General features: G+C 35.4%; 1 protein-coding gene across 1 annotated transcript in view; it reads right to left on the reverse strand.

The window, feature by feature from the left end:
• The window catches only part of SNTG2 (syntrophin gamma 2), a 121,533-nt gene that overhangs the window by 50,433 nt on the left and 48,268 nt on the right, over positions 1–22,832 (reverse strand). The window contains exons 9-10 of the mRNA XM_054514231.1: positions 12,433–12,560; positions 3,268–3,397 (exon numbers count right to left, since the gene is read on the reverse strand). Coding sequence (XP_054370206.1) covers positions 3,268–3,397; positions 12,433–12,560 — 258 coding nt within the window. The remainder of the gene's footprint in view (positions 1–3,267; positions 3,398–12,432; positions 12,561–22,832) is intronic.

Here is a 22,832-nt window from a genome sequence, read left to right on the forward strand (position 1 = left end):
CAAGGGAAGATGATAGGGTAGTTTCATGCTGGTAGAAAAGGATGTGACAAAAAAAACCAGAATATGTACAGAGAGATAAATAATTTGGGGCAAGGGTCCTCAGAAATGCATGTTGCTTGTAAAGCGGACTGTAACTAGGAAATTTTCTGAGCTAAGCATACAACACATGTATCAGCAATGAGGGCTGAAAAAACACTTACATTTTTCTCCACATTGCAGCATTCCCTGTGCTCCTCTCTCATCTAAGAATTAAGTCCAGGCTGGTACCAGAGTCATTATTTCTCATCTACCAAGTAACACTCTCTAAATATGTACAGGGACAGCACTCCAGCAGTGACAAGTTCTCACATCTCCACTGTTGAAAGATGATTCCTCCTATACACTTGATCCCCAGAGAGCTTGCCTTTGTATAGATGTTAGATGTTTCAGGAGTACTTCAAAAGAGTAGTCTGACATTAGCAGAAGTGTCACATTGTGGCAGAGCTATTTTTGCACTACCTACACTAGGACTGTCTCCTGGCATCAGCAGGAGATCTGACAAAGAGCTGCTGAACATGACTTTATTAGGGTAAAATAAATAAAAAAAAAAAGTATATTAGGGTAAAGTGATACAGGAATGATTTGGTGCACTGTACAAAAAATCCCTATTAAGAGCTCTTTAAGAACTAAAATTCTAAAAGAAATTATTTAAAACATCATGCAAATATGTAGGGTAAAAAATGTAGATAAGAGTAACACAAATAGGCACAGTTTAAGTAAGAATGACTAAGGTACAAGAAAAGTTGCTAAAGTCATGAAACAAGTACCAGAAGAACAAAATGTAAAAATGTGTGGAAGTAAAACATGAATAATGGTAAGTATTGCTTAAAAACACCATAATAGCTCAGGTAAGGATGCTGACATTATGCCAACAGTGTTAGCAAAAAAAGTCCATTTTGACTATGTATCTAGTAATTAATTTCCATACTGAGATGATGGTGTGGGACAGAATAGGAAATCAATAGTTTAACTATTTGGAGAAGCAACTGAACTTTGAGTCAGCAAGTACTCATGAAAATAACCCATAACCAGATAAGGAACTCTCTGAAATAATTTCTGGATGAGTAGTTATTATCTTTGGTCCTGGAGAATGGGGAGACACTCTACAGGAGTGGAGAAGTGCAGAGACAGGAAGAAGCTCTGAAGGAATGACAGATACATTCCCCAATGTCAGTGTCAGAGGTATGATAAGAAAATAATCATTTTTTGAAATTATAAGACTAAGGTAACCAAAAGGATTCCAAATGGACTTCCAAGAAGCGAGATTCAAAGGCCTGTCCCAAGCACTGTGGAGGGTGGTGTGTGTTTTCTGGCTGCTCAGAGGCAGAGAGCTGTCCAGCCTTCTGCTGTACTCCACCCTCTCAATCACTGTCGTAAAAATAGTTTGCAACAAAAGGGATTCTCACTGACTACTGCATCTCCTCTTCTGATGATCAATAATTAAATAAATGCTCTGGCCTGACCTTTCCAGTTGTACCACAGGCTGCATGCCTGACAAAACCTGGAAAGCCACTGTCCAAGCAAAAAAGTTTACATTCTTCTCATATGAACTTATATGAGTTTGCTTTGTAACTCACTAAGAACACAAAACATGGATATTCATCATGACTGTTGTTTCTCAGGCCCTTCCTGGGAACTGCCAGCTATATGAACACCAGATGCATTACTTTGTTGACAGAGTTCACTGGTAATAGATAGTGGAGAAGACTACGAAAGTACTCAGTTCATAATAAAATATTGCTGCTGACAGGTCACAGCACAGTGAAGATACTGTGTCAGGACACATAATTACTGCCCATAGTCCTTTGGAAAAAAACTGATTAGCACCCTATGACTAACAAAAGCTGCCTGCATTTATTTTTATTCTTATTCACTTATATCATTGGAATGGCTTTTATTCAGTGAATTTCTCTAGGCTTAGTAACTATGAATTGGAATTTCTCTAGAAATATTACCATACACTTTCTTAGAGTTATTACATAATAATACCCTGTACATTATGTGAGTCACTAAATAGTATTTAAAAAGAACACGTCATAAGCAAAAATGTCTGATTTTGACAAAGAGATTGTTTAAGCAATTGAATATTTTAAAAGAATTAATGGAATAAATGAACTATTATGATCAAATGTGATTCATGTAGCTTTTGAAGAATAGGAAAACAAATTAAATTTTATGTCTGTTTTAACCAACAGACTTAACCAAAAGATTTATGTTGAAATTTAATACAAATTCTTCACAATATAATCTGGAGACCTAAGCAATAGCTCATTTAGAGTACAAAGCACAAATACAAGTCAGGCTACTAAATCATAATTTATGAAAGAAGTTAACAGACTATGCACATGTAGAGAAAGAAAAGATTAAAACCTGCACAGGCAATTTTTTCAGGGACAGCTGTGCTATTGCATTTTCATCACTGAATTTTATCATTTCATAAAGACAAATATACTTTCAAAATTGTACATTATTGAGTTCCCTATTTAACTTCATAGCTAATTCCATATTTATCAATGTTTTTAGCTGCTCTTTGATGGAATAATAGATGTGCTGTCCAAATAGTTATTTCCTGTTTCTCTGGGGATTAGTTAATACTTCTGCTTGCAAAGGCAATTGTTACTTATTAATTTACAGGAGTAACTTAAAATAGCATAAGCATCTTTATACTTCTAGGAAGTGAGATGGAATAATGTGTCCTTAAATAAATCAACTCTTAGACAACTTAGAGATGTAAAATTACTGTCTCCAGTAAGTCTCAGTAAATCATTCTTCACTAGCTACGGAATTTTTACATGCTTGTTTCAAAATAAACAAATCTGACAAAGAGCTGCTGAACATGACTTTATTAAGGTAAAATAAAAAAATTAAGCAACAAATGCTAATTTCAAGCACAGTTTAACTACAAAAATGTGAAAATGAAATATTTCGTCACATCTAAAGGTCTGTGAAATGACCAGTACTGATACATATTTTGACCTAAAAATCTTTAAAATGATAAATGTAATCTGATTTTCTACGGGTTTCTGTTCTATGCTAACACTGCAAGCCTTGAAAACTTCTTGATGCTTTTGATCAGGCAACCTCTCCCTGTTTTGTCCTTTCTCCTTTTCCTCCCCATACACAAGCATTTTATATATTGTACTTAAAGGTGAATTGTTTTTTACCCTTTGAAAACTAGAAATAACTTTACAATAGCATAAACAAGAAAATATGCAGAAAGTAACATACATTTTGAAGTGTCAAATCACTGATGTTAGTAGACATTGCTCTCAGCCAGTCAGCACTCTCCTGGGCTGTATAAAACTGAAGTATCCCAGTACTAACTCCATCGAGTGCCAGCACTTCAAATGCATTAGATCTGCAGTAAGAAGAAATATATCCGTAAAGGAAGATATGTCAGTTTTCTGAAACTGCCCAATATTTATCAGTGTTCAAGTGATTTTTATGCCTTTTGACAAGTTTTTGACTGTTTTATTTACCAATCAATAGAAAGGCAACAAAACCAAGGATAATAGGGCAGCACCAAGAGTAACAGATACAAGTACTTTCTCTTATGTACCAATATACACATGTGCTGATGATCATTTACTTCCCCTGGGTATACGTATTATGTTCATATTTATTAAACTTAGGGTAGTGTGTTCAGGAAATATGCATTGGGCCTTTTTGAAAAAAAAATAGTGTTTTTTAAACCAAAATGCCAATTTTATTTATTGCATTTTGGCTTCATTTACTAGGAATTTATAAAGACTCAAAGCACCGTCTTCCCTAGCTTCCATTTCTTGGATTCCTAAACCTTTTTTATGTAGCATTCAAAGCAATGCTTACTTCAAGCACTTTTATGTCATAGGAATTTGAAAAACATTCTTAGAAGCTTTTTCAAAAATTTTCCCCAAACAGTCTTCTCAAAACAGCATTGGCTCAGGCTAATGTGCAACTGCATTTTGTTAACTTTTAATGCAACTTTTATGTGTTTATAGCAACTTTATTCTGCAAATACCAATGCTTTCCTTCCCTCACTATCTGCAGTAAGTAAGGCACTGCATATGTACCTTTGAAATCCCCTACATCTGAATGCTGGTGGGATATGCTTTTTTAACTCTTAAAATTTTCCTATAGGAACCACAAAAGCTCATTAAGTAGTGGCACGAAAGTACACTGGTCTAAATTTAAAAAAAGTAACATACAATAGTTGCAATAACTAAACTTCAGAAAGATAACCAGATTATTTAAATGCCTATGATTGCCAGAAGAGGTAGATGTTAGTTAAATACTACTGTGAAAGACAATTATAATTAGCTCAATGATTTTGCATATGTTTGTTTTGTGTATAATATGGAGAATATCACCACTGCCTTCTACATTTGTAAATTAGATATTTATACTTATATGCTATATTGCCCCATTTCTGGTACCAACCTAGAAGAAAGCTAGCTACTGAATCAGAATACTGCTCTATGAAGTTGCTGAGAGTCCTGGGGATCTCTGATATAAGGTAAAATCCTCTACTGCTTAATTGATGATATATGTCAACATTCAAAATGACATCTAGTGGTTAATGTGCAGTTATTCATTCCGTGACACTTAGGGAAGAAGTTATTAACCTAATATTTGTCATTTGTAGGGAGTTTGATGGTGAACATGAATACTGAACTCTATATACTTGCTAGAAAAGGACTACCCATTATACACAGTATAAATAAGACAATGTATCTGAATAGATATATGTGAGATGCTTTGCTTTTAAAGGAGTTGTAAAGCATTCTATCTGCTGTTTGCAAAAATTAACATGCTTGGCCTGAAGACTTAGATATGTATCAGCCAATTGTCCATTTTTCTTTCATGATTGAATAATCATGGGAACTACTAAAACTTGATGTCAGTGGCACAATTCTGTGTCACTTTTATTCCAGTAATCTCTTTCACCTCTTCAGAAAGAAAGAAAAGATTTTTAAAAAACCCTTTTATTACCTTCAAGTAAACTGAGCAAAATAATCACCTCCCAAACATATTGTTCATTTTACCTAAGGTTCTGACAAAGATCCCAACAGTGCTGTAATAAAATGACTTATGGTATGATCTCCTCAGCATCCCACTGAGACAGTGAGAATCTGTCAGCCATTATGCATTGATACACACTGGTGCCTGCAAACAGACTTAACTTAATGCTGTGAGGAGAAGCCCTTCACAATGCCCAGCTTAGGTATCCCATTCAAATATCAAAGCTAAGATGCTAGGATCCTTACACAGCAAGAGGCCTGTCCAGAGCATTTAAGAGAGCCAAGCAATAGGATGTGCTCTCCATGGAACCACAGGGTGTCTAGATACTAACTCAGCTTCTGCAGACACACAAAGACCTGAATGCCTTATCTCAGGGGCACAAAGTTACCTAAGTGGCTGATGAAAGATCACAGAAGGGAACTCCTTGGTTAACAATTGAGGCAACCAAAATAGGCCAACAAAATTTAAAAAAATAACTTTTATTATAAAAATTACCAATTTTTTATCATTTGAAACAGGGTGCTGGTGATAGAGTGGACTACACTAAAACTCCTGTTGTTCTTTACCTTTTTTATAATATGGTGATCAATTACAGTTAATAATATTCAATATTCATCTAGAGAACACTTCACTAACAAGATATTTGCACAGAATCAAATAGGGTGTGAGGGATCATGTAGGTCCTCTAGTCCAGCCTCCTCACTAACTTGCTTAAAATACAAATCTTTTCCATAGGAACAACAAAACTGGACACAGAGGGAGCTACCTCAGGTGTGGCCTCAGGAATGCAAGTAGATGAGAACAGATGATAACAACCATTTCCCTTGACTATGTAATTGCTAACACAGCCCCTCCTTACATGGGACTTCATCACTGAACCTGTGCCTAGCTGACTACTGCTCAGTGGGGAGTCTGCCAAGGTCTCCAAGCCCTGCCTGCAGAGCGTGCTCCCTTGCTCCAGCACACTGACTCCAGGACATTCTTTTCCCAGGGCTCAGGTTGGTTCAAGGCTTCTGATGAGCCAGTGGTGGTCACATTGCCTGGCACACAAGACTGAGACCTTTGGGGCTCTGCTGTCCCCACTGTGCTGCCTTGACAGGAATGTGGTTTTATCAGAAAGTAGTTCAGTGTAAATGACACAGGATAAAAAACAGCCAGTGCTTTTCAAAGTTTACATATGCCAGTCATGGTAGTAACACAGTGTTTTTGCCCTGAATCTTAATCAACTTTACTATTAACTTTACTTTATTTCTTGCTTTCAGTTACAAAAGTTTCTCTCTGAAGATCCCATAATATATTGATATTGTTCCATGTACCAAACTGTGTTCTAAAAAGCATAATGTGCAGAAGGCTACAAGTAAAAACAGATATCCAAACTAAAAGAAAAGCTTAACAAAATAAATCCTAAGGCTTTTATGTTAAGTGAAACAATCAAAGCAAGCTCCAAGATGGCACTGGAACTCACAAGAAAATAAATCATACAGGCTTAAGTGACATGCATTTCTCTCTGCCATTTCCTCAAAACAGAGAAAAGAAAAAAAGACACAACAAAGCACCTACTCCTGTTAGCTGTCAAGGAGGAGCTTTCCATTTAATACCAAATAATAAGTTTGAAAGGTTTCAAGATGCTATAAAGTTTCTGTAGGGTTTTTATTTTCTTTGTTGGTTTGTATTTCTTTTTTCCCTGAGGCCCTAAGATGATTTTGAAACACAGACAGAGGAAATTTCTACATCTTCTGTTACTGAAGTTATGCTACTGACTACTGTAACTAGAGCAAGAAATTAATATTTGCATTTCCTAAATACTAGAAATTTGTGTTGCACTGCCATCACATTTCTTACTTTGAGCTTTCTCTCCCTATCTGTAAATTTGTTTCCTTCAAGCATTTCTGCTAAGGAGCATGAGTCACTATTTTCAATACTCAGTCTTTCTATCTCACTTTCATGGTGAAAGTATGAATAGATCTGCATTCCTGGTCTCTTATGGAGTTTGTTTATAGCATTAATTTCTTGTAATAAAATAAACTATATCTTTGTGAGCATGGCAGTCAGAATAACAGATGAGCATTTGTAGACTTTAGGTTCTCTTCTTGAAATTGATAAATTTAAACAAGTACTATTGATTAATATTAGTAAGGAAATTTTTCCATATAAGCAGTTTGCTACTATAGAGGTGCTAAATCCAAAGACTTTTCTTAGATAAAAAGTATTTTCAGTGCCAGCTGAAATGGAAAGAGCTGAACTTTTATTTTACTGGAGGCTAAGAATTCCAGCAAAGCATATATTTTTATTTTTCAGTGTCTGTGGCATGTGAAACCATCTCTCTTAGACTTATATAGGTATTTTATAATATAGATATTTCTACAAAAATCTAGATGTAGGCTTGACTGCAGCTCTTTTATCTTTACTACCATGCTGATACAGACAGATGGATTTAATCAGCTTTGCATATTCCCAGGTCCTGAATCAGTACTCCCTCCTGTTTGTATAATTTTTTTTATGTTTGAGTTAGTTTTTGTTGCTTTTGTTACAACATTGTATTGTGGCTTGTTTATAATACTACACAGCCCTCTTCCTAGAATATCTACTTAGACTGAAGTTTTAAGGACTATGGGTAGATCTGAGTGGAAACTCTCCAAAAGGAAGAATCTGAATTACTTAATCTCTTTGAAATGTCATTAGAAGTAATGGGATTTTGTATTGTAAATGTCACAGAGCCTCGTACCTTACAAAATGTTTAAATGTGAGCATATAACTGGACTATCAACAGAAATCACATAGCTCAGAAGATATCAAAACATTAAACATAAACTTGATTGTATTTTATGTTTGTGGTTTTGGGGGGAACGTTTTGATTCCAGTATTGTAACTTTTATTTTCATTACACTTATAGCGACCAAATAACATAACTGAAGGAACACAGACATTTATGCTTCTACAGATATTTTCTAACTGATGTGTCAGAAAACTGTGAGAAAGTTCATTCAGTTGTGTAACTCAGTGAGATTGTGCTTAATTTCGAGATTTTTTTAAAATGGTTTATTCAATTTCTTAGTTTTCAACTTATTTATCTAATTAAAGGCATTTTGTTAACTTACTGAAATGATAAATGGAAAATATCATTCTTCAGAAAAAATCTGTTAAGAAACCAGTGAACACATAAAAAAATTAAAAATACACAATACTTTGGAGTAATTGCAATGGTCAGAATACCATGAAATAAAAATAACACTAAATCTAATTAGGTTGCTTTGTAATTGACATCACAGCTACATGGGCTCATAGCTACTGGGCATGAATTACTTTCATTCCACTCACTATTTCAGTCTCCCATATTCGAAATAAGCATGTTTTCTTCAGTCTCTACTCATAATATTCAAGATGTTATAGGCATTGTACCTTTACTCAAAGCTTCTGCCAATACACTGTATAAAATTATTATACAATACTACCAGTATCAGCTGTAAGGACTAAAAATAGTAATATCTGCATTTCCCCAAATAACAAATCCATAGCAAAAATTAAAGACTACAGTGCATGAACTGTGTTCCTCAGCTTCTAAAAGACTACCTATCTTTACTTTTCTATCTTAAAAAAGAAAACCCCCCCAAACTGGAATATGAACCACAAATTCCTTTGAGTGAGAAAAACTTACTGATATTATTTCTCTGTTAAACTCACATCACATTTATTGACCAATTCAATCCTCAACAGTCAAAAAATGTTCCCGTTGCCAACTAGCAATTAAGAGTATTCACAGCAATAGCATTCTCACTACATTTATATTGCCTTACTTCCTTCAGAGAAAAACTACATTGATGGATTAGTGAGAAGTCTAGAATAATAGAAGCAGTAGTGCCATATAATAAAGGCAAATGAATAAAAAAGTTATTGAATTTCTAACTAATCAAAAAGACTAATTAGCATGCTACATATATAAATATCTTCAGACTGACTCCAACCATATCAAGAATTCGAAATAAACTAATTCAAGCTGATATTGTAATTGATACAAAGTTTAATCTTCCATTGAGAACAGGAATGACACCTACTATGTTTCTTATCTTTCTTTTAAAATATTCAGAGGAAATTTTTTTTGCTTTTGTTTTGTGGTATTGATAAACATATTTCACAGGCCTGGTGTGCAGTATTTTCAGCCATTCCTTTATATGGAGGGAGAATATCTATCCCATTCTCTCTTGTTTCTGTTAATACATATGGTGTTAACAGAATTTAAAATATATGAAAAAATATTCCTTTGTCATTAAGTCACAGTCTAAAGACTTCCTGTGAAACATACAATAAAAAGTCAAGTGAAATGAAAAGCCAGAGGCAAGTTGCCTTTCTTTTCACATGAACAACAAATAAGAATCAAACAGATAGATGTGATCTTGGCCATATCGTGACACAAGAATATGCTGAAAGTATGCCTTTTTTTTTGGGCAAAGCTACTGGAAAACTCAACTGAAGTACAGAAGAATTTAAACTGCTCAGTTTATCCACAAAGGAAATAATAGAGCCTAAGAACATGCTTAGGATACATACGAGTTATGACAGACTCATGGACTCATGTAGTACAGGAAAAACAAACATGCTGTCAACCCATGTATGAAAATAGGCTCCAAATAAATATGGTAAAACTAGGAAATCAGTCAGAAGGATCTGTGATCCATTCAGGGGAATGAATTCAGGCTCACTCCAATGGCTTTAGACTGATGGCTGCAATGTAAAAGGGAACAAAGACAGGCAGATGTGGTTGAAAGAGGGATTTTTATCTAGACTGATCAGAGGTTTTATTTCATGTAAAGCAAGTATTTAATTTTAGAGAGTAATTACAGAAGACATATGTTGGACACTATACATATATGAACATGGGGAAATGCAAAAAGAGGATACGAGTTGGATAATAGTAAAAATACATACATGCATTTCACAGTACAGGATAAGAGCAGTCTGGTGTGCCTCAGGCACAGAAATCCCACTTTTAGTAAGAATATGGGAAATGCCTCATCCACAGTTAACCTCAAGGCAATATCCCTTTAATGCTCATATAGCTGATTTGTTGGTTCACCAAAACAAGCAAGGAGCACTTACTCTAGAAGTAAAGTATTATGGGATGGCAGTAGGCTTTATGGCACTATTTCATATTCCTTCAGAGTGTATACAACAATAATAAAACTCCCACTAATAGAAGAGTGGAATATATACTAAATATATATGGGAGCGAGATACATCACAAGAGAATATATCTCTCCAAGACTAAAACTGAAAGCACTAAGTTCCTCAAATCTTACATAAAAAACATGGGTTGATCTCGGGCCAGCAGCCAAGCATCCACACTGCCATTCACTCCCCCAGCCCTCTCCAGAGGCATAGCAGAGAGGATTTGAAGAAGAAAAAACCTCATAAACTGAAACAAAGGAAGTTTAATAAACAAACAGAAGAGGGAAAACCCCCAACTAACTAAATTACAACAAAACAAGTGATGCAAATGCAACCACTCACTGTCTCTCACAAGCAGAATGATGTCCTGTCAGTCTCCACGAAATGGCTCACTTCCCCCATGCCCTCTCTGCTCAGTTTTTATTGCTGAGCAAAGATGCTACACAGCATGGAATATTCCTTTGGTCAGTTTGGTTCACTGGTCCTGCTTGTGCCTCCTCTTAAGTTCTTGCCTACCCTGGGCCTATTTACTGTGTAGGACAGACCAAGAAAAAGAGAAAGCCTTGATGGTGTGCAAGCCCTGGTCAGCAACAACCACTATACTGGTGTGCTATTAATATTGCTTTAGTCACAAATCAAAACACAGCACCATATGGACTACTATAAAGAAGATGAGCTCCATCTCAGCCAGACCCAGTACAAAGCTGGAGCCACTGTACTTCAAAGAATTCTCAAAATTCACATGCCCCTCTTCTGGGAACTGGAATCCCTTGGGATTTCTCCATCTAATGTGTAAAGTACACAGCACAGGAATGAAAGCACTTCAAACTGTCAGAGTGGTAACTGAAGTCAGAGGTTTAAATGTTCTGTCCTCTTCAATTTATCCTTCAGATTCTAGAACACTGATAAGTTAATGTCTAAATGTGAACACTGAGATTTTTTTTACTTAATTCACTGAATGTCTAAGCCTTGAATGGTTGGAGGTCTGTGATAGGTTGGACAATACTGGACAGCATGAACTTGTTAGTTGAAGTAGAGAGGAAGAAAGTGGTGGAGAAGTGATGAGACACTAAGTTGAAGAAAATTAAGAGTTCAAAGAAAGTCTGTGGAAGAAGCTAAAACTTTTCTGGGCAATTTATTATTCACCTGTGATGCTTTAACACAAACTCTGGGAGAGGAGATGCCAACTGCCTTAGAAGATGAATTGCTGTAAGTTAAAGCAGCATATCTGTCCTACTAGAAAAATAATGCTTTTCAGGTAATTTTGAGGAAACAGGTAAAAAATCTGGCATAAGTCAATAAAGGTTTTCACATGAATTTCTGGTACCTCCTCATAGCAGGTGACCTGTATATTGATTCTTCAATAGAGATTCCAAGTATCTCCTTAATATGTATTAAAGGCAAATAAAAATAGGACAACCCATAAAGACCATGGAAAATAACGACAGCGAATGAACTCCTGTTCTGATACATATGGAGAACTATGGACTGCTTGGCCTACAAGTACTGGTAGATTTGAGACAGTTGTACCATAGAATGGTTTGCAGAAAAAGCTTATGTATTCTGCAATGTGTAAAACTTTCTCAAGCATATTATTTATTGAAGCTTTATTAAACTTCACTTCTGCTTTTAGATTTCCTGAAGCCCAGTTAAATAGCCTCTGACATCCTATTCCACAGTTACTTTATGAACCATTAGTTATGTCTCTGAGATGCAAAAAAAATCTATGATCAAAAATACAGTATTTTGTACCATGTACTTTGCCAAAATCTCATCAATATGACTTTCTTTATGACACTGATAAAAGCATATCTATATGACATGATAGAACAGGCATGATGATTGTGCACTGTGTTATCATTTATAATGAAAAAGGAGATTTAATTGACAAATCAGAATTGGGGAATATAGAAGTATCCTATTAGGTATACTGAAGGAAATCTAGTAGCTTCAAAATTCATTCACATAACACTGGGATTAACTTTTGTGCTAGCTGCTGATGCTAACTGAATTCCCAAGATACAACAGATTATAGAAATGTATTTGTAGGAGCTTTACCTTATCTTTGGTAATCACCATGAATACCATTAATCTTAGGAGAAAATGAACTGCATAGCTTTTAATAAGAAGAATTTCATATCTCCACTCAATTCTTATAAAGCCAACAATCCACAGCAAAACACTATGTACAGCTAACTAACCCAGTGCCTCCCCTTTCAGATTACAAACCTTAATTTATCTGTTCCGGTTTTGTACCTCGAGATTCGAGCCATCGACAGAGGAACTGATAAGGTGTCTAGCCAGCGCTTCTCGTATTTTGGTTCATTAGCTATGGGTGAAGAAGGTGATGATGGAGCCTGTGCAGAATAAATGAGAAACAGTAGGAGAGCTTATAATACAATATAGAGAAAAACCCATGAATATGCATCTCTAGCTCTGTTTGTCTCAGAAGTGAATAATCATCACAATAAAAGTATTCAAGAAACTCAGAGTGGGGTAGAGAAATGAAAACCCTTATGTTACCCATCTTGGTATTTTGCTCTTGGTGCAATTTCAATTACTTTAACATTAAACACATCTAAATTTTTGTTAATATTAATAACTGATACTAGAAAGTAAAGAGCTTTCAGTCGTAAATGCCATGATTTTATTCTAAATGCAGTATAATATACATTTGTAGTTTAAATTGATTTGTTCTGTATAACTCTTCTGCATCCTTCTATCATCAGAGAAAAGGACATAAATAATATCCTAATTAAATACTACACTAGAACATTTATTTGTGCATTGTGCTCTTATATAATTTAAGAGTTGATTTAAAATTCTAATTCCTGTGTTATCATACTATAGATGGATGACTTTTGAAATTTTATCTTTGAAGTCTTTCTTCAAATGCCTCCACTAGAAAGGCAAGAGTTGAGCATTTCACTCTTTTATAAAGATACCAGTAAAATTTACACAAAGTTGGCTGAGAAAGATTTACAGACATACACATTTAGGTCAAAATTAGGCATTTGTGCTCTTTCTGAACCAAAATTTTTTTATCCTGTACTGAGCAGAGAACTTTCCAGTAGAAATCAGAGTTGAAAGTTAGTTATTTTTATACGAGCTGTAAATAAGCACTGAGTAGCATTTATGAAAGCAAAGAAACCACAGAATGACCCAAATTCAGTTCTGTTCTGCCAGGTGTTCAAAAGCCATAAAACTTACACATAATAAAAAGCATTCTGGGAATTGTCTATTTCTTTTTCTTGCTCATAAGGATTTGGGATTTTTTTCCTCCCCTAAAGCCCCTTCTTATAGTCAACAAGGGCTGATCTATTTACTTCTTTAAATAAATCAAAATAGTGAGTTTCAAATTCTAACAGGATGACTGAGACTTAATGACAAAAGTATAATTTCCTAGTAAAAGAAAAATTTGTAATGAAATTGCTGGAGTTATTTTATTAGTATTTATTGGTATCACAATGAAGAATCTGACACATATTACAGAATTCTGCATGAACTAAAATAATTGATAGAACCCCATGCAATCTGAAGTTGGAAAAGGATCAACATAATCTATCATTGTCTGTGTGGAAACCAAAATGTCTAGGAATAAAACAGAAGGTAGCTTGTTGCAGTCAAATATAAATACTTGATTATGATCACTGAATCAAAGAATGAGAAAAAAAAAGAAACATAAAAATTCGTGCAACAACATCATCTATTGTTCCCACCCTCTAAACTCTCAAGATGTAAAATACATCTAGACAATTTAAAGATAAAAATATTTTTCTTATGAACTATTACTTTTACTTCTTTTATCAGGTTATTGAACAACCTGATAAATATTCTGTAATATTCTAGGTAATTTAAGAACATTTGGCAGCAAAAAAAAAAAAAAGAGTAGGTCACATAGGCAATTTAATATTTCCATTTGAGTCCCTTACACTTCAATCAAATGCTTCAGTAGGGTATCAGCATAAAGAAAAAGTATCTCAATGCAAGAAAAAGCTAGAATTTTAGAAAATGTACATCACAGCTATTCATTAGGTTAATGAACTGAAGGGGAAAATTGGCCAACATCACTTGGTCAAAAAATCTATTAACCCCAAAGCTATGAAACTGCAGCATAGAAATATTCATGTCAAAATGCTGAACTGTTAAAACTGCTGCAAACTCCTAAAGCAAATGGGTCTTCTCCAGACAATTTCAAAGATTTGATATTTGAAAAATACACTAGAAGGAGTAATTTGTTTTTTTCCCACAGTTCCAAACTACTTATATCTGCAGAAACCCTACTGCATGATCTGAACATTAATGGCCAAGAACAGCAAAAGGGTATGAAGGGGTCAAGCTAGTCTAAGTTTCAAATATGTATTTCTTATGAAGCCATACTCTAGTAACCAGTTTATGGTAGAGGATAAAGCTGGAATTACCCCTCTTCTTCTTCTTAAGGACAAAACAGGGAATATGTATGTCCGTAAGACCATTGCATCAAAACAAAATACTATCATAAAACCAGCAGCTCCTTTTGTTCTATTTAACCTATAATCTATGAACAATTCAATCTGAGACTCCTTGTTGATATATTCTCTTCAAAACACATGGATAAAAATAAGGAAATGAGAAGGAAGCAAGTAAAAAAACAAGAGAATGGGCTGTGGAAGAAGCTCAATATACTGAATGAGAGATAAAAGAACTGTTAAAAATTAGTAGATAAATGTATAGCAATGGACATGAAGAAAAACAATATTACCTTTTCCTACACTGTAATGGGATATGAACAGGTGATTACAACTCAAAGTTTCGATATTGAAATTTAGATGTTGAACAGAATTGTTTTTTAACAATTAGATTAACAAAGATTCATTGGTCTGGAAAAGAAACTGCTGAGGGAATTGTATGACTGAGATATGTAAAAAAAATAAATAACAGAGAAAGGGGTTAAGAAACAGTGGTTCACTTGGCATTTTCACATAAGAAGCAGGGGTATTGATTAGCAGTAAGAGACGTAGGATAAAAACAGAGAATGAATGTGTTAGTCTATATAACAAACTGGTTCCGGAAGCATCTATGTCAGAAGTCTCCAGAGGTGCAGGAAATATTCCCTAGAAATAACTGTACATATTTCCTCTGTTCTTGCATTCTCTTGAGGGCATCTTCTGGGAACAAGCTTTTTGGCTGGATGTTTCTTTGGTCTGACCCAATGTAGTGAGCTGGCTGACCTTCAAGGCATTTCTCCACTAAACAGCTGCTGCTGCTCATCTTGAAAACTCTTCACATCTTTCCTCCAAAGTACTAAAATAGAGCTCATCTCTGTAATCACAGCTTTTATCCTCTCGATCATTTCATACCTTCAGTTTTCTGCTGAGGTCACCAACAATGTTGCCAATTAATGCCAATTTGCTTGTAACACCTACCCATTAAGAAATGGATTGAACACAAAAACCTTGTTTTTGACAGAACAGTGAACAAGAATCAAGTTTTAATGACACATAATCACTACCTACCTGGGACAGCTGTGTACTGCTGACATGGAGGAGGGCCTGACTGAATCCCATTAGCAATCACTGACCTATGAATGACACTGTAGGCAAGTGCTTTAGGCTTTCTTAAACAATTATATAACTAGTCATTATGGTGCAACCAAAAAGTCTTCCAAGAGGTAGAATAAGTCCAGAAATGGACTAACAGGGAGATGTAATCAGACATCTCTCTATATTAAGTTTCCACTAAAAGCACAGAAAGGAAGGGAAAAGATCCCAGCTGGCTGGACACTGTCAATTTTTTCCTCTTTTTGTGCCATATAATTTGCAGAGTTTGGGAAACTCAGTTATTTTACCTTTCTTTTAAACTGTCATTGATTTTAAATCTCTGCAAGAAAAATATCATGTCATCAGAAGAAAGTCTTTCTGAACCTTCTTTAGTAATTTAATTTCCAGCTGCTGCTAGGGCCCTACCTTGAAAGCAGCCACAGTGTTATTTTAAGTTGACACAGCTTTTTTCATTAAACATGGGCTTCAGGAAGGCTGAAGCTGGGTGAATTTACTTGGAATCAGAAATACTCAGGGTCATATTATTCAGCAAGATTAAGCTTGGCTTTAAATGTATTTTTAATCTCATATTACAGTGTCTGCTTTTGCAGAAAGGCAAATGATGCCCCATCTTTGGAAGTATCCAAGGTCAGGCTGAATGGGACTTTGACCAGCAATCATCCTGAGTGCTACCATGTGGCACATGCAGAACAACCAGCTGATCAGGTACAGCCAGCATGGGCTTAGGAAAGGCAGGTCCTGCTTGACCAGCCTGATCTTCTATTACAAGACTGGGTGGATGGAGAAGGCTGTGCATGTTATCTACCTGGACTTCAGTAAAGCTTTTGTTTCTGCCTCCCACAGCATTCTCTTGGAAAAGTTGGCAGCCCATGGCTTGGAGAGGTGCACCCATCACTTGCTAAAATCTGGCTGGATGGCTGGGCCCAGAGAGTGCTAGTGAATGGAGTTACATCCAGCTGGGAACCGGTCACAAGTTGGGATCCCCAGGGCTCAGTATTGTTTAACATCTTTATTGGTGATCTGGAGGAGGGGATCAAGTGTACTTCCAGTCAGTTTGCTGAGGACACCAAGTGGGGTGGGAGTGTTATCTGCTGGAGGGTAGAAGGAACTGCAGAAGGATCTGGACAGACTCTATCCATTGTATGAGGTTCAACAAGGCAAAGTGCCAGATCCTCCACATGGGTCATGATGGTCCCCTGCAGTGCTACAGGCTGTGAGTCTCTGGAATGGTGGAAAACGACCAGGATGTCCTGGTTGACATGAGCCTGGGTATGCCTGGGTGACTAAGAAGGCCAGTGGCTGGAGAAAAGGCAGCTCTGGGGTGTCCTTATTGCTCTCTACAACTACCTGAAAGGAGGTTGTAGCCAAGTAGGGGTTGGTCTCTTCTCTCAAATAACAAGTGATAGAACAAGAGGAAATGGCCTCAGTTGCACAGTTGCACCAGGAGAGGTTTAGGTTGGATATTAGGGAAAACTTCTTCACAGAAAGGTTATCAAGCATTGGAGCAGGCTTCCCAGGGAAATTATTGAGTCACTGTCCTTGGAGATGTTTAAAAGATACATAAACAGGACACCTAGAGACATGGTTTGGTGTTGGACTCGGTCATTCTTGGTTAAGCTCAGATTGGATTTGATGATCTTAGAAGTCTTCTCTAACCTAAATGTGTCTATAATTATACCATTTTATGAAATAAGAATCAAGTGTGACATCCATTAGGAAAAAATATAACTTTTTACTGATAATTTGAATTTTATCAATTTTCTGCTTTAGAGGATTTAATATTTCAAAGTACATCATTAAAGCCTTGATCCTGATCCATAAATTTATATTTCTACAGAGCACATGTAAGAGGTATGACTAATCTTCATTACTGCCTTTGTCAACACTGGTTCAAAAAGAGATTATAATGATGATGCTGTTATTTATTTCTCAAAGTAATTTTTGCTGTTTTCATTTTAGTGAACATTGCTGAGAATTTCTGAAAAGAATATAAAATATCTCTCTGTAAAATATGTATATGAAAATGGTAGCAACATTAACATATTTGATATTTATATATTGATATATTTTTATGATGTAAAAACAACTCTGTGGTTTAAATTATAGAAACATAAAACCACAGAGTATCTCAAGTTGAGGGGGTCCATAAGGATCACTCAAATCCCTGCTCCTCACAGGACTACCTAAAATTAAATCATATGACTAAGAGTGTTTTCCAGACATGCCTTAAACTCTGAAATGCTAAAATAGCTTGGCATAGCTTCATTGCCTTAAGCTATAACTGAAAACATTGGCCATTAAGTTTCAGTGGATATCATGACAATCTCTTAGATTAGAAATGCATCTTTTTGATGCCAACTGGAATGTGTTTTGCCAAAGCTCCGTTACTAAAAATGTTTCAGCATACTCAAAAAAAGAGCCTTCAATATAATATACTTTTCAAATAGATTGATTTGTCTTACACTTATTCTAAAAAAAGAGAATTAGGGTCACATAATTTCTTGCAACAACACCCAGCAACATTCAACTCACAGTGAATTCAATGTGGTCTCTCTACAGTTTTTAGTCTGGTCTGTGATTGAAATGTATGTATATATACATATATTGGCAGGTTGATTTTCTGTATATCAATGAACCTGTCTGACCTCTGTATGGCTGAGTGTTTGCTAATACTTATTACAGGGACAGACAGAAAGCAGGGGCTTTCTGTTGATCGGAGAAGAAAACATGACTGCTCCATTTAGCAATAAGAATCTCACATTAGCTCACTTTAATCATTGAACAACAAAAATACCAAATTTATAGCCAGGAGTAGAGACATGAATGAAACTCTTGTGATGCCCAGACAACAAAACAAATTATGGTGATATCTACTGTAGATAGGAGTCAGAGCTTTCAACTTGTCTCAGAATTCAGAGGGATTTAATTATGATATCAAAATACCTGTGCATCCTTTGATGCAGTATGAATTTAGAAGAGGGTCTGTATTTATTTATTTTTAATGGAATTCATAGATGCAGGTGCACAATTCTGTGACAGTTTTAAGAAGACAGTAATTATCTGGTAAAGTATGCATCACCAAATCATTTAATAGATAAAGGGTTCTATAGAGGAAACATGCTCTTTCAGGTGAAGTAACAATTTGGAGTTTTAATATGATGTCTTCAAAATTCACTGAAAGCACCTTTTAATTATACAGCTCTATCTACAATATTTTAATTGACAGATGTTTAATTAAATGGGAGGAAGGTGAAAAAGCATGTGAAAAACTCCTCCTTTCCTACCAGAGAAAATAAATACTTTTAATTATAATGTTGCATCAGATACATGATTTGAAATATAATGACTGCTCTTTAAGACATGTAATTCTTTTTAATTAATACATGAGTTTACAGACACTGAGCACCCATATATGATGTTTACATAGAGCCTGTATAGCAGTACATGCTGGGGACTTACACTGCTTTATTCACTGCAATACCTATGCATTTAAATCAATTGGATTATTATTCTACCAGTGAGGAACAAATGAAAACCCTTTCAATTATATAAATTTCTCTAGAGGTGATCTACAATGGAAATATTAATGAAAATTTCGTTACATCTGTGCTGCTAGGTGCTAATACATTATTCTTTTTTTAATGAACCAATGGCGTAAAAGCCTGAGTAAGATATTTTTAGAGAATACATATGGACTATTTGTCAGAATCTTGCACCTTTTTCTTTAATTTTTTTCCCTTGAGCTAGTATGTAATTGGTTTCTGAGTAACCTCAACAACCTTGCCTGGAACACCTTTCCAGATAAATTCTTCCTTTGGGGGTAGGGGACAGGGACGAGAGTAGTTTATATTAAATCTCAGCACAAAAAGTAGAAAGTAATTATGACTGCTCAAAAACTACAATAGCAGTCAGAAATCAAAACCTAACATTGAATGTATATAAGGAAAATAAAAGATACAATGTTGAGATCATTATAATTTTACACTATAAACGCAAGTGTACCCAAACTTCAGCTGTTAGAAACAGCTTTTGGCAGCCTTTTATATCCTCAAATGGGGCATGCTGTCCTTGCTTAGAAAAATTAGCTCAAGGTTTGGGAAACTCTTTGAATTTCACACAGTCTGCACATCCCTCAGAATAAATCTGACCCTTGACTCTTGCTTCTCTCTCTGAGATCAGTGTCAATTTGTTGCTGGAACTTGTGGAAAGACACTGGATGTAGCTTAGAGGGAGAACTTGTTACCTCAATTTTACTCTGTTTTCTCTATAAGCCACATACACATGTACCTGGACTGCCAGGGTTCACCTATACTAATATCAAATTTAGAAACTTTTTCTTTTTTGCTGCTGCTGCTGAAAACTTGAAATGAGAAAAATTCATAAGAACTGTAAAAAACCATGTATTCACATGCAAGGGCTGTGTATGGTGAAAATATATATAACTAAGAACTAAAACCAGATACCTAACAAACTGGGGAATTTTTGTGCAGAAGAAATGATTAAGCTAATTGATCAAATGTTAATTTGATTAATCAAATACTGGAAGAAATAACTGCTGAAAGGATTAGCAGTGACTGTGGACATTAATAAAAGGAAAGGATGAGACTTTTAAAGATACTTTTTATTCACTTCATTAATGTCATAGTGAAAGTCCCAATCAACTCTAATCACAATTAGAAAAACAGCACTTCTGTACAGCTAAATCTAAACAAACATTTCAATCCAAAAGATTTTCCTTACAACTCTGTTGTAGTAAAGTAGGAAGGTGTTATTTAAAAGTTTTCTTCCAGCTTCTATTGCTGTGATTTCTGAGAGGTATAATCAGAAACAGAAAATCTGGATTATCGTTCACTGAGTCATTATAATCATTTCATATTTTATTAATTGAGGAAAACTTATTTGCAGTGTGTTCATCTCATTTCATAAAGGCCTTCAGCAGAGCAGAAGTCCAAACTACTGAAGTGCAGCTGGCTGTGTTTAATCTGTTTTATCTTTCTCTTCAGCCAAAAATGGAAGACATGGTGACAATTAATGAGAGTAACCATTGTGGGCCTCTATGTGAGATATTTTTGTATTTATTAAATTAATCATTTTATGAATTTACATTGCCAAATGATACACTGTGAACTGGAAGTCAGTTAAAAGTTAACTTGCTTTCATACAACATGAGAAAATAATGGATTTTCAGATTGAGAATTGGCAGAGGCAACTGAAACCATGAACACATTAAATCATTCCAAAAGAAAGGATATTGAACTGAAATTCTGAAGTTTCTCTTCTTAAAGCAAGCTACAGGATGATAAAAACTAAAGAATAAAATCAGCTTTAAGAATGGTGTGTTTATACTAAAATGGAAGACACTACAGGAATATTCAAAAAAGCAAGAGTATTGAAGCTTTCATACGTAGGACATCCATTCAATCTCAATTCAGTGTTCTGGTCATACATTCCCCGAGGGTGTCCACCTCCCCGTCTTGAATCCTCTTCCTTTTTTGCCATTTAGTGCTTGGGATTGAGTCATATAATTTTCTCACTCTGGAACTAGGACTACCATAGGCATTAAAGATGTAGCATTCTACTGGTCCCATCAAGAGCTGAGCATTTGTATTTTTTTCTTTTTTAAAAGCTTGATGATGAAGTAGGCAATGACTTTTTTAAAGCAAAACTATTTAACTTAGTAGATAAAACAAAGGCATCAAAGAAAAACTATTTTAAAGCAGTTTAGAAAAATGTAAGTGCCTGTTTAGCTTAATCTAACCAACTAACCTTAATATACACTATCAAAATTAGAGTTCTCAAATTACACAAACACACAGAAAACAACAATTTACTCTGGTCTCACTTCACTTATTAGAACACCACTTTTAGACAATTCAAGGAAGGTGGATTCTCAAACAAATGAAAAAGTAGTATATTCTGCCTTTGCATTGTAACTGTCAAATTATCCCATGGTGTCTTAAACAGTAATTTCTTTTATTTACAATATTTTTCTCCACCACTAATTTCTCCAGAAAGATGGCCTGGATGTCTAGGATATTTGGACATCTGGTAGGAGATCGCTAAAGTACTTTCTTCATTGTTTTAGAGTTAGAACTCTCCAGGAAAACAACCTGTACTCACTAGCCTTGAAACCACCTCCTTTGTATGTTTTATGTTCCCTTCTGGAAGCTTACATTGTGTTCAATAAACTACTTATAAGGTACAGATGAATGTGACTGCCACTGTCAATCCCTGTAGCATTTGTCACAGTAATCACCAAGCACAAAATAATCAGGTGTGAAGGGAGCACTTCAGCTCATTTCTCTGGGTTTCAGAGAACCCTGTTGAAGTGCTGCACTGCAAACTGCTCTGATATTACAAAAGATGTATATAAATCCTGAAGGTGGTGTCACATCACATACAGCAGATTCTTCACAGCAGAGGTGACAGAGATAGGTCCAACAGGAGGCAGGACAGCACCAGAACTGAAAATGGTACAATCCTATTAGGCAGAAAGAGCCTGCTGCTAAGATGGCTAAACGACTACCTCTATGCTGCAAGCCATCAAAAATGACAGCTTGGTAAAACTGGAGTAACAGTAACTCTTTGGCTCTCATTCCTGTCCTTTCCTTTACATGGTGTGCTTTTTGGAGTAGAACTTCCACTTATAAATATAGGTGCATTGTCTATTATGGCATGGATCTGAGTGCGGTTAGGAAGGTACGTAAAACTGCAACACAAACTTGTAAGATGCAGTGTTCAAAGTGAGTCAGATCTCCCCTACCAGGGTGATATAAAAACGGGATTTAAATATCATTACTCTTATTAGGCAATAGCATTACAGGAAATGTCAGTTCTGCTTTTACTTTACCATAAACCTGAAAATATTTAATTGAATAGAAGTGCTCACTAGATGGTAGTTGAAACACATTCATAACCACTTTTCAAGATATGATCACAGCTCAGTTACACTCACAGCTTGAGAAAAGTTTAACCATACAATGCAACATCTCAAAATCCAGTCATTCCTGCTCAAAATACATAGGGCCTTGCTTTTGAGTTTCACAATAAGATTCTAGCAATTTTTCATTTTGTTTTCTGTGAAGGGAG

Source organism: Molothrus ater, chromosome 3 (assembly GCF_012460135.2).
Source record: "Molothrus ater isolate BHLD 08-10-18 breed brown headed cowbird chromosome 3, BPBGC_Mater_1.1, whole genome shotgun sequence".
NCBI classification, from domain to species: Eukaryota; Metazoa; Chordata; class Aves; order Passeriformes; family Icteridae; genus Molothrus; species Molothrus ater.